This window comes from Carassius carassius, chromosome 39 (assembly GCF_963082965.1).
Source record: "Carassius carassius chromosome 39, fCarCar2.1, whole genome shotgun sequence".
Lineage (NCBI taxonomy): Eukaryota > Metazoa > Chordata > Actinopteri > Cypriniformes > Cyprinidae > Carassius > Carassius carassius.
Window position 1 is genome coordinate 6796402 of NC_081793.1, and position 14190 is coordinate 6810591.

Sequence of the window (14190 nt, forward strand, 5' to 3'; positions counted from 1 at the left end):
TAATAATGTTAAAAATAAATAAATAAAATAAATCTTAAACTCAAGATAATAGAATTATAATAATTTGCAACCAGATATTCTGTTATTTAATCAGATTTTCAGTGCATCCACTTATTTGATTTTCAGTTCAGGACCTTATTTGATTCTTGGATTCTAATTTAATAATTACTTTTATTAATTCATTAATAATTACAGTCCTCCTGGGATTTGTCCAAATTATGACAGAATTACATTTGCAGTTTTGTCACATGGAAAATATCAGAATAAAGTGTCATGGCAACATTGTAAATGGACAATGAACAAGTAGTTCACGGAAGTTAAAGGGGTCATATGATGCAATTTCAAGTTTTATGTTTACGCGGCGCGATACGCAAAAAGACAGTATAAGTCATTATAGTCAGTTTATGTCCCCACTCATGCAACAAATGCCTCATTTGTAATCAGTGTTGGGGAGTAACTAGTTACATGTAACGGCGTTACGTAATTTAATTACAAAATTATTGTAACTGTAATTAGTTACAGTTACTACGAAAAAATGAGTAATTAAATTACAGTTACTTATGAAATTTTTAACGATTACAAAGGGGATTACATTTGAATATTTACACGCATCCACATACAGATTTAACTGATTTCTTTCCCAAATTGCACTGACTATTCTGAGACATACCACCCTAATAATTTCCGGAATGCGGAAACACAGTCTGGTTCGTAGAATCCAGTCATAAAAACGGAATGCCTAACGCGGACGGAATATGCCACATTTTGGATGACTAAATCAAAAGTAGGTCAGTAGCCTACACTTGAATCAAAACATGACATGGACTAGTGTCTGTGAATATTAAGCCCCAAAAATGCAATATATGACTTGCACGTTCTGCGTGTCTGTGGAAATCAGGCGCGGACTGGACACCGGGAGAACCGGGACAATTCCCGGTGACCTGGCAGCCGATTTTGCCCCATTATTTAATATCATTATTGTATAATTGCCTGCCGAATGTACTAAAGCGATCATTTGCGAATCCGCCATTTGATAATTAAATCTCTAATAAATCATGAATTGTTAGTCATGACTCGCGCGCTCTCCGCGCCTCCGCCAAACGGTTTGGATCAGACTCAGAGTAATCAATGCGAGAGAGAGAGAGAGAGAGAGAGAGAGAGAGAGAGAGAGAGAGAGAGAGAGAGAGAGAGAGAGAGAGAGAGAGAATAGAGTGGACTGCTGGAGCAGAGAAGCAGAACTACTGTTCAGGGTTTCAGGTCAGTTTCATCTGTAAAGATGCTTTTTTTGTCTTTGTTTTTTTATTTATTTAATCAAGCAGCAGCACGTTGCTCATCAGTCATTACTCAAAATACTATATAAAGGACATCATTATTATTATCTGTTGTAATGATACAGTAGTAATTTAGCTGAAAATAATTCAGATTTTTTTTTATAGGTTTAGTGGGAGCTACGACAGACAACACAACCCTTACGAAAATTAACGTTTTAATATTTAACTATAAATCCAGAGAAAATGGTTACTATTGTTTAACTGTGATAACCAAAAATATAAAATTATTTTACAAATGTATTTATTTAAAAATAAATACAAATCCATTTGCAAAAAAAAAAAAAATTACTCAAGGTTATTTTACTTTTATATAGGCTAATAAAAGCATGGTTAATTTTTGTAAGGGAAAAATATGGATTATATATAGGATTTTTCTATAAAGATATTGTAGTATTGTTGAGAGTATTGTATTATAAAGTATAGTTTTGTTCAATCTTGAGTATTAAAGTCATGAGAGAGATGGATAACAGGGCAAAATAAAGAGACTGAAGAGAAAAATGGAAGTGAAGGTGCAGTTCAGGAGAGAACTTTTAATTATTTTGCATGTCCCCAAATTAAAGATTTAAAATAGATAAAAAATAGTTTTGTCCATGAATTTGTTTGTATGAGTTTGAATTTTCCAGTCTGATTTTTTTTCCCAGTCCGCCCCTCCTGTAAATTAATGGCAAAGACATGGTTTCATTTACTACACATTGGCCTACTGAAGCTCGCAGTGTTTTCAACCTCTGCCATCTCAATATAGGAGTACACGAGCACATAAACATAATTTCTAGAACTGCTCTGTGTCACTTCATGTGCATTTTACTTATTTTGAGAAAACTATCATCATATACAAAGAGACAGCAGTTTAAAAGAAACACCAATGTTTAGGATTTTATTACACAGAATAAGTCACATGCTTATTAGATAACTGTATTTAAGTTTATGTATATGCTTTTATTTATTATTATTTAATTTTCACAAATTTACAAAAGTAATCAAAAAGTACTCAAAAGTAATTAGTTACATTACTTTAATAAAGTAATTGAAAAAGTTACAGTACTATTACATTTTAAACAGGGTAACTTGTAATCTGTAACCTATTACATTTCCAAAGTAACCTTCCCAACACTGTTTGTAATGTGTTTTATTGTTTTTGTCTTGACACACCGGGACACGGCATCACAGTATGGTTAGGGGAGTAACATTTCCATCACACACTTGAGGTATTCGGTCAATCACAATGCACTAGATAGCTGGCCAATCAGAGCACACCTCGCTTTTCAGAAGGATGAGTTTTGTAAAAATCTACGTGTTTCAGAAAGGCAGAGCATAGAGGAGAAACTATAATGTACAGTTTTTTTACCTTAAACCACACAAACACATTGCATTACACCAAATACACAAAATAGTGTCCTTTTTAGCAACGTTATATGACCCTTTCACAGTTATGTGGAATCTCTAATTTCCTTGTAGCCTAGCATTAACCATGATTTTACTGTAGTAAAAGTGTAGCAACCATGTTTTTTGGCATATTGATTAACATTTGTATAATCACAGTTTTACTACAAATACATTGGTTAGAATTAATTTTTGATAAGTTACTAATTTGATGTTGTTTGTATATATGATTCAGTGATTTGTTTGGTAAAATAAAGTTTCTAAAACTCTCTCTCTCTCTCTCTCTCTCATTATCATTAAAATACCTTTTCATTTTTAAAATAATTTCAAACATCAGTTTTCAATGTTTTATCTTTAAAATATCAAAACATTATTTATCCATTTGTAACTGCAGGTTAAAGTATTCCATGTTCCACAGAGGCAGAGCTGCATTAAACAGTGTGTAAAAACATCTAAATGGCTCTTCAGATGCAGCTTCTGTTTTCTCTGCATTTTCAAAGATCAATTTTGTTGATACTGATTGCATTTGCTTGGTAACAGCCCAAATGCAAGTAATTTGACCTAAAAGATGGTGCACACTTTTAGAAACAATGGTGTAAAGGTAAAAAGAAAAAAATCAGGAGTCAGCTGTCAGCACAATTAGAAATAAGACATCAGCAAAATAGTCTAATTATCGTTATCGATAAAATCCCAGAAATCACAGAGATATAACTTTTTGTCTATATTGCAAACACTTAATTTTTTTTCTTTATTTTAATGTGCCACCCCAAAATTTACTGTGCCCCCATCCGGCCACCCCTGTTAAAATTTTCTGGGGGCGCCACTGGTTGTAGGGGTGTACTGTGAATAGGAGAGTTTTATTTTTTGTAATAAAAGTCAACTCTCTCTCTCTCTCTCTCTCTCTCTCTCTCTCTCTCTCTCTCTCTCTCTCTCTCTCTCTCTCTCTCTCTCTCTCTGTCATTTTCTGTCCGCGTCCGAACGCGTCCACGACTCGCGCTGCGTGCTGATCTCCAGCACTAAACCAGAAGGAATATTTGCGCAAATGACAATGAACTCCCTTCTCGACAGCAAACACGCGAAGGCGAATGCAGAGAAGAGAGGAGATCTCAGAAGACAGAGATGAGAAATGTGAGTCTGGCTTGTATTTGAATGAGAAGTGCACTGAACGCACGCTACTTTCCAACGCGTTTAAATGAGGAAATAAGACATTTGACAGCTCTACAATAAGCTTTAATCAATCTATAGGTGTTTGATGAAGTTGAAGATAAAGCCTCTAGAGAATGAAGAACATGTAGCATATAACTAACTAAAAGACGCGTGTAACTCTTGTAAAACACGGCATATTTATATGTATTTAAATATTAAAATAGTACGTACATTAAGGTTGAAATAAGATATGTTTTTACATTATTTGTTCTTATTATTCAATACACTACCAAAAGTGAAAATGTACAGTCGTCAACTTGAGGAGTCATCTGTACCCATGCTTAAAAAGTAGTTAACGTAGTCAGATTGATTTTTTAATTTAATAAAATGTATTATAAGGTCGTTTAGATGTTAAAACATGAAGCACAAAAAAAACGGAATAGTTAGTGTGGATAATAACTACTTTATTTAATTATACATAACCTAACTATATGTCATACAGTTCAGTGATATTATGTGGAGACACCAAGTTCATAAAATCTGCTCTTTATAAATTACTTTATTTGTGTATTCACCTTTAGACCTTCAAGATAATAGTAAAGAGTTTGTGCATCATAGCGATGTTGTGTGATTTATGATTACTGGCCATTTCTGTAGATCATTTCTATAGATTGGCCGTTTCATTAGATTATTTTTTAGATTACTGATTTATTATTATTATTATTATTATTATTATTTGTAACTCAGATAATTGAATACTGGTTGGCAGTAGGGTCTCCATATAATACACTGCCAGCTGTCAGGAGCACTCAGACATTGTTTGAAATGAACTATTAAACAAGACTAGAGATGAGGAAGCACAACAGTTTGTAGAATAAGAACTGTTTCTCAGGAGTAAAACTTGATGGATGTGATGGATTCAGAAGACTAATTATGGATTATGGATTCATAAGACTAACTAAACCAAATGATGAGCTACCTCAAAAATATTTTGTGTGCATCAAACAGCTATTGTAACCTGTTTTTTCCCCCCACAATTCTCTGTTCTCTCAGAGAACACCCACTCACATTTTACATTTACACTATGTACAGTACTGTACACTGTAAAATGAACAGTTACCCTAGATAGCTATTTCTACTTAATCTGACACCGAAAATTGCTTTACATTTTAATGTAACATATGTCATTCAGTCCTGTTTAATACAGTTAGACATTTGAATATTGACACTTTTGTGAAATATTACCATTGGAAAAAAGGGGTTTACAGTCTTCAACTAAAGAGTAAAATGCTGGATTAAATACAACCAAGTGCTGGGTAAAGTATGGACAAACCCAGGGATTGGGTTGTTTTCAACCAACAGTTGGGTTAAAAGTTTAACCCAACCTTCTGACAGTAACCCAACCACTGGGTCAAAACAGCCCAATCACTGGGTTTGTCCATATTTTACCCATCACTGGTTTATATTTAACCCAGCATTTTTTAGAGTGGACATTTACAGTAGCCTACTTGGAGAGTCAACATTATTTTAAATGGTGAAAAACGTGTTCCTTTGAGCAAACCAGTAGTCCAGTTTAGCCAAAGATGTCGATAAAACATCACTTAGCGTTCATCTCTTAATGTTAGAGCTATCCAGAGTCAGTCATCTACCAGGCTTTCTCATCCTATAATGCTTATTACATTCAGCATGAGCAACAAAGATAACAGTTTAATAAAATGGCAAAGTGGCAATTATCATCTGAGTCAAGTTCCATCTAATGACACGTCATTCAATACAGTCCAGTTCAGCTCTGTCAAAGCTTCTTCCCTCCATTCCCATCCCCACTTTAATGTATATTTCATTCTCTTCATCATAATTTGTATTCTTGTTTGAGAGTCTGGACACAAATCTTATGGCAGTTCACTGAAAAGTCATAGCAGTAGAATTCAGGAGTTGCCGAAGACATAAATATCTGTGTACATGGCCAATCATACAAATCGCATGCATTTCCATGCTGTTTTGTGGTGATTAGTGCTGGTTCGGTGGTTTGTTGGCCAACTGGAATAATGCTACAAACTAGTTAAGAAGTGTGGTGGGTAAAACAGCACACCAGCATCCCATGTTGCCAGCAAGAATCCAACTCTTCAATCAGGCCGAAGTAGAAATTGTCATATCATAAATTATATCAAGAATGTGTCTGTAATTTGTGATATCTTTATGGTAATAGCATTTACATCACTAATCACAGCATTTTGTTTTCACAAATTAAACTGGTTTGTTGGCCTTTCATCGCAGGGGCAGGGTCACATCGGTTTTCTCCCCCAAAATCTTCTGTCCTGAACCTTTTAACCTCATTTTTCCTCCTTCTCTTCTTTCTTCTCTTCTGTAATGTTAGACCTGCTCCTCAGATTCTCTTGTTTCCTCTCTTGTTCTCTCTGTTGAATCATGTTAACATCCTGTGTGGTTTATCTTCACCCCCTGCATGCTTCCATCTCACGTCTTGTTACACCCTTTATTCTGTCTATCTCTGTCCACTGAGCTGCCATTGAGCTATCATAGAAATTTCGCCTATCTCTCTCAGCTGTATTTCTCTGCCGATCTGTGTTTAAGGTCTTTGTTGTCCTCATCTTTCACTGTCTGTCTGTCTCTCCTTATGTGTTCGGCCTACACTATCACTTGCGAAAATGTCATGACAGAACCCTGTTGTGTATTCATGAGTGGTACAGCTTTTCCAGGAGGTCTGTGACTCTTATCTAACCTATCTTCCATCACTTTGCTCATCTTTAGGTCACCCTTTCGTGCTTTAATAAAGAAAACTTTATGCTACAGCAAGGCTAAAATGACTTTTCTTTTAAACCTTGGTAAATAACTGTCTTGGTTTGGTTTTTGGCAGGGGAAGACTTTGGTCACTGAAGCATGAAAGCTGAGCTAATGTCTTTCTTTCTCCCTCTCTCTCCCTTCTTCAGCCTTCAGATCTATTTGCCTGCCATTTCAGCTGCTTTTGTAGTCTAGAGCGTCTTATTCCCTCTCCCTTCAACAAACAGTCCCTGCTTTAGGAGACTCCCACTTGTTATGTGATACTAGGAGGAACTTAGAGATCGATTTCATTTTTAATCTGTGTAAGTGGACAGTGGCGGATTCGCTGCCATTTGTCAACTACAAACCCAGTTGACTTTTGTTACTGGAGATTTCAGAATTATAGGTATTGAGAGGTGATGCAATACATAAACAGAGAACCAGTGATTTTTATATTGGTGGATACTGCAGGCTTGTGCAGAGTTGAAATAAGTTTTTCTTACAATGGTTAAGGTTGGAAATTATTGCAGCTATCAAGGCAGCTTCCTTGTTGTATGTTGCCTTGAAGATTTGTAAGAGAATAGCTGCTTCTTATATGCTGCTGATATATTAATGAGCTAAGGTGGCTAAGCTATTTTTAGAAAATTAATAAAGAAAAGTGTGAATTACAAAACAAGCTGTTGTTCATCTTTACTTGCACTAACAAGACCAAGCTACATCTTAAGTGAAATTATTATTATGGATTACTGACCAGTGACCACAACATTGGTGGGATTAAATATCCAAAATGGCAACCACAGTTCAGATAGCAGGCAGTAATCCTTACCTGCCTTGTCTTCTACTGTATATCATTTGGGCTGATGTCTTTTCCTTCTGCAATATTTAGAATGACCAATGTTTGTGTTATAAGTAAATTAAATATAAACATTCAAATTAAGATTTATTTGGGCATAAAGAGCATATGTTTCACTTTGCAAGTCTGATATGTGCAAATGTCAGTCTGAAAAATCACTGAAACTGTCCATTCCATTAACAATTCAACTTAATTGAAATAAGAAATTTCCTGAATATTTCTCCTGTGAACCCCAGGAGACCTTCAGATAAAAGAGTACTTTTTGCGAAACCATGGAAGTCCACTCTCACAGCTAAATATTTTTACCACGATATACTGTATCATACTTATGCATATACATAGACTCTATAACTTGTGAGTTGTCTTGTCACAATTCCAGAAGAAGGCAAGGAATCACCTGCCTCTCTAAATTGTTCTGAAGTGTAAAGTAGCATTCTTTACCTGAGCCTCTATGGTTAGATAATTTGGATATAATATATAAAATAGTTCTTATATGACAGAAGAAAACTGACTGTATTTACAATCGGTCAATTCATTTGTTTTACATGAGGATCGAGAAGCCCCACATTCCATCTGTGTAATCATGAACGAGATACATCGGTGGAGAAAATGTGAGAAGTGTAAAGGCCTTGATATAATTAGTTTTGGGGGATTTTTATTTATTTATTTTTTTTGAAAAGGCTGTGTGACAATACTGTTTTTGAACATTCTAATAGCCATGCGCTGCTGGAGGCAGAGTGTAGATTGAGTATGTAAATAGCTCTGCTCACATGTATATCCTATATAGTACAACGCATGTATCTCCTCAGCCATAATCTATTCAATAACAAAGAAAAAGTACAAGAACAAACGATGTGGGTAGTATGTCCACTTCATGAAAACAGAAAGAATAATGGCGAGTTTGCCCTTTTTATTCAACAAATGTGGAGCACAGATGAAGAAGTGCATTTTTCGTACCATTTGGATTGACGATCTATTTTTTTTTCTTTGTTTGAAGATCTCTTGAAGAGGGTATTCATGTTGCTCGTAACATCAAGTAAGGTGGAGTTCTAGAACACACCCACCGATTGCGTAATTGCCACCGACCAATGGTAGCTCAAAGTTGTTTAGGAGCCAAAACAAACTCCCCCAGAAAGTTTGTTTTGGTAAGCTGTTGAAACTACTGAAACAAACTCAAAATGAACTTTGTTTCGAGCTTATTTTGTTTGAAATGACCTCATATCAGTTCGTTCTTCAATTTAATTTGAATTGTATCGGGGCCTTAAATAGGACCAGAAACTACAAGGCAAAGTTATTGGGTCTTTGAAATTAAATTAAATTAAATTAAATTAAATTAAATTAAATTAAATTAAATTAAATTAAATTAAATTAAATTAAATTAAATTAAATTAAATTAAATTAAATTAAATTAAATTAAATTAAATTAAATTAAATTAAATTAAATGTCAACATGGTATTATAACTATTTTTAATGTTCTGACTATTTAAAATTTCTTCTTGGAGAAGCATCTTATTCACATGCTTTGTCTTTTTTTTTTTCATTCTTGGGGTTCATTAATGCCTGTACCAAAGTTGTGAATTAGGCCAGCATAGCAGGGATATAAATCAACCAACACTTTTGAGGAAGTACCACTTTTTTACGTCATCAGCGTGAATGGATAATCTTTGAAATTTTCTAGTTTTTTTTTTTGTAAGAGCATTGATTTGCGTCTAGCAAAAAAAATAAAAAAAATAAATTAATTAATTAATCCAGCATGGAAATAATAATAGCTACAACTCCACTGCTTTGAGCATAAAGCACACTAGGTTCCATTAGGAAATTAAATTTGAAAGGTTAAGGCATCAGTCTGCTTATTAATTTGAATTTTTGTGCTGTATGGGTTTGTAATTTTTGCATGCATGGTTCTGTGTACGTGTATTTATGTCTATGTATACTACACATAGACACTCGAAGACAGATGTAAGGGATGTAATTAATTGCAAGTTAATCAGGGACAATCAAAACAGGCTATGTACAAATCCTTAAATCACAAGAGACTGCTGAGGCATTGTTGCAAGAGATGGCAAGAAAAATTAATTTGATTTAGTAAGAGATTGTATATGCTGTTAAACAATGTCAAGATAATGATATTATATAGTATTAAAAAGGACTAGGAAATACAGCTAAAAATGATCTCTGCAATAATTATCTCTTTCAAAATGTTTGATGTGTATCTCTGTATGTATGCATTCGCTCTGGAATGTACGGAGCCCCGCACATGACACAAAGGAAAAAATATAAGGCTAAATCATGTGCACGATTTACTAATTCATTCCCTCAATGTACTAAAACGTGGACACGATTACTATTGCATTCCCTCGATTTACTATTGCGTTCACTCGATTTATAAATTGTGCACAAGAATTAATAATTTGTTCCCTCGAGTTGCTAAATCGTGCGCACGATTTAGCAAATCGAGCGAACGCAATAGTAAATCGAGGGAACGCAATAGTAATCGTGTGCATGTTTTAGTAAATTGAGGGAACGAATTAGTAAATCGTGCGCACAATTTTTATTTTTTTTTCTTGCATGGCATGTGCGGGGCTCCGTAGGAATGGTTTAAGGGTAATCTGTTTTAATTAGAGGAATCATTTAAACCAAATGTTTTAATCAGTAAATATTTCAAAAGTATCTCAAGCAAGGAGCACAGTAGTATTCAAAGGAAACATGTTATAATCTTGACATATTCTGAAAGTCTGAAATCTGAAACATTAAAGAAAAAAAATAAATATATATATATATTCCATTAACTGGTTGTATTCTTCAATATTCTAGGCATGCAAGCTGTTGGGGAGTTTGATGTAGGGTACAGCCCCCTGGGTGTTCTCAGCACAGGTTGTCCTCTAAAGGGATTATGCCTGCTGTCCAACAATGCTGCTACCCTCAGGTTGGCTGCTTCGGCACTCTGTGGTCATGTGGTTGCTGTTTCACAGCTTAGTGCTGATGACACTATGTTTCCAACATGCTGCGACTTCCTGCTCAAAGCGCTGCTACTGTTCAGACAATGAGGACGCATTTGGTGGTAAGACTATGCGCTGCAGCAACCTGCATCTTACTGAGATCCCTCAGGATATTCCCAATGACACACAACACCTGTACCTGGACTACAACCTCTTGACCAGCATCCCTGCCAATGCTTTTCATGATCTTCCAATGCTAGCTGAACTGGATCTTTCCCATAATGAACTGGCTTTGCTTGAACCTGGAGCTTTTAGAGGTTTGGCAGCCTCTCTACAGTTTCTGGATCTCTCATCCAACCAGCTCACAACGTTGGACCCTGATGCCTTTGAAGGTGTTACAGCAAGATCTAACCTCACTGGAAACCCCTGGCACTGTGACTGCAAATTGCAGACAGCCTTTCCACAACTGGACCTAGAGCCTTTATCTTTGACTGGCATTATCTGTCAGACATCTGAACCCTCAGACTCTGCAGCCCAAGGTGTGCCTTTCCTGCTGGCCAAAGACCTGGACCTGTGTGTGGTGCTCAAAAAGACCACGGACGTGGCCATGTTGGTGACCATGTTTGGATGGTTCACCATGGTCATCTCCTACCTGGTCTACTATGTGAGACACAATCAGGAAGATGCCAGGCGCCACCTAGAGTATCTCAAGTCTCTGCCCAGCAGGCAGGGCAAGTCTGAGGAGTCTTCCACCATCAGCACTGTGGTATAGTGCCATGACATGTGGAGGAAGCTTCTCAGGCTGCCAAAAAGCAATGGGCACACTGGGCAATGGGCTACTGGACTTATAAATCATTGGAAAAACAAAGAATAATGGCTTTGTATCCTTGAATCACAGACCATTCACTTCAAGATACCACTCAGAATTGATCAGTACCCTCCCAAAGGACAAGGGAGAACTTCTGACATAGAATGCTTCGTGGTCAGTGGAGTGCAATGTCTACAACAGGGGAATGTGAAACATATCATAGTAAAACCATCCACAGACATACACATGGACAGAGATGACTGGAGAGGGAAATCACAGGGTCCATCTAATCCAATTCAGATGAATAATTGATTCAGAAATGTCTGAGCTTGAGGCTCCTCTTGACTAAGAGGTCTGTCTGCTCTGCCTGCTTTTAAAGTAGGCGTTGCCTGTTTTTTTTTTTTTTCTTCATCCAGTGTTTCTTTTTTCAGCCAGATCCCCATTTAGCAGGCAACACATGGAGCGTAAAGCACTCATCCTACTGGGTGTTTACAAAAAGTACTGTTGTTGTCCTTGCAGGCAATATCAATATTTTCCAGATAAACAAATTCTTGCATGCATCAGTGATTTTCAGTCTCACTAAACATAGTATACTGTGCAGATGTAAAAGCACTGTAGTTTGCTTTGATACTCAATGGTTAGGTTTTTAGGGGAGCACAGAAAATGGCTTGTTATTTTCTTCATGAATCCTTCAGTGTTAATGACGCGGTGACTTAAAAGAAATAAACAGGTTAACTTGTTGTTTTTCGTCATCAGTCACTGTAAGATAAATCACTGTAGTTGTTTCTAGGGAAAACACCCTTAGACACTTTAAGAAAATTATTTAAAATGTTTCAGAACTTTTATGTTTAAAGATAATGAGGTGATGTTGAACACCACATGGTGTGTTTGCACTGTTAGAGTGCATCCTTAATATGTCACATCCAATACTGTGTGATTTTTCAGTTTCTAATGTGGAGTGCCAGCAAGAATAATTCAGAATGTTTGCCAATCATAAATTGAAATCCACCTGAATGTTCAGCCTGTGTGAGTCAATATCTTCAAAGCTTTACAAGACATGTCCGTAAATTTAGAAAATAGCATTTTGTTAATCCTTTACAAAAGGCAGTAAAGGGGGTCATGGAATTCATCAGAAAAAAGGTTGACTCCAAAACCTAATGAGTTGCCGACTAAGACATTTTAATGTATCATAGGCGCCCCTGACAGGAAAGTTGTTTCAAATGATAGGCAGGCATAATTTTGCTGGTATGTGGCTACATATATAGTAGATAACAAGGCAGCTCACTTGGTAATAAATGTATTCCAAATGTGGTTATAAATTGGTCCATAAGTACTAGATTTTCATATGAAGAAAGAAAAATAAAACACTTTACAATAAGGTTATAACCATTAACATTAGTTAATGTATTATATATCATGAACAAACAGTGTTTTTTTAAAAGCATTTGTTAACTTTATATTAGTGCTAATATAAAAATATACAATGTTACATTTAATTAAAAGTAAATCATGCAAAGTTAAAAATATATTATTCTATGTGGAAATTAAAATGCTCTAAAAATACTGTACGGTTCGGTGTTTTCAAATATTGTATAAGCTAACCTTAATAATGTATTAATGTTTATTATTATTATGCATTATTATGTTAATAATGTTTTGCTAGTCAGGCATATGTTAGATCTTCTGTTTCTGTGTAAGCAAAAGAAAATGTATGCAGTACGGTTTGCTTGAAAGTGTTATTTGACCTAGATTGCCACCTTTATGTTTCATGTTTATGTGACACTGGCCATTGACATGTTTTAATATATGTGTAGGGATCTGATCACAGCTCCTCTTCAGAATGTGCCAACCTTTTGGATGATACTTAATAGAGAGAAAATGGATAAGGTACAACTGGCTTCTGCCTGATATTGCAGGTCCTGCCAGACTTCTGGAATTATTCCCCAAACACCATTTTATAGGTGCAGTTAAATGGCCATTTATAATGCATAACATATTTTGACATGCCAATCAAGTATGAAAACCAGATGCCTCAGAGGTGACAGCTCTCCTTCCTGGTGTGTTTTCCTTCTTGGGATGCTGCGAGACAGATTTCCCTGCCCTGGACGGTTTCCCAGAGAACCTTGAGGAATCTTCCCAGCATCTAAGGATGTTCTGAAAGGGTATCCCTATGGGGATCAGAATTTCAAACACGGGAGAAGAAAAACATGACCTAGTCTAGTTACAGAGCCTAAAATAGTGTGAGTCCCATGTTATATACTGGTAGAACAATGAAAGACCTAAGCATTTTGTGCCTAAATTAGAGCAGTTATATATTGGTTCAATATAGAAGATAATTGGTGGTGATCTTATGGTAAACATGAACTGCTTCTTTCAACCTAATCTCTGGACAATGACAATGATATTGTAGGATTGATTGTTATTTTTAGATTATTCTCCATTTTTAATTAAATGTTTATTTGTTTTATATAAAAATATTATTTAAATTATTATTATAAAAATTATATATTTTTATTTTAGTTGTAGTCATTTTAGTTACTTTATAAGAATTAAAATCTAAAACGTGAAAATGGAATGGAAATGAGATCAATGGCATTCTTAAATTCTGGTGCGAAACTTACAAACAGAAAAACTTTTTAACAGAGATACAGTGTAATAATTATTAAAGGGGTCATATGATGTTGCTAAAAAACATTATTTTGTGTATTTGGTGTAATGAAATGTTTTTATGTGGTTTAAGGTTTAAAAAACACATTATTTTCCATATAATGTACATTATTGTTTCTCCTCTATGCCCTGCCTTCCTGAAATGCATACATTTTTACAAGGCTCATCATTCTGAAAAGCGAGGTGTGCTCTGATTGGCCAGCTATCCAGTGCATTATGATTGGCCGAATGCCTCAAGCGTGTAGCGGAAATGTTACACCCCTTACCATACTGTGATGCGTGTACTGTAA

The 14190-nt window shown here is 35.5% G+C and overlaps 1 protein-coding gene across 1 annotated transcript; it reads left to right on the forward strand.

The window, feature by feature from the left end:
* Positions 1-10306: 10306 nt before the first annotated feature.
* Positions 10307-11974, forward strand: LOC132121006 (leucine-rich repeat-containing protein 3B-like). Its single transcript, XM_059530209.1, has one exon. The coding sequence runs from the start codon at positions 10397-10399 to the stop codon at positions 11195-11197; it is 801 nt and encodes a 266-aa protein (XP_059386192.1). The 5' UTR covers positions 10307-10396; the 3' UTR covers positions 11198-11974.
* Positions 11975-14190: the final 2216 nt, after the last annotated feature.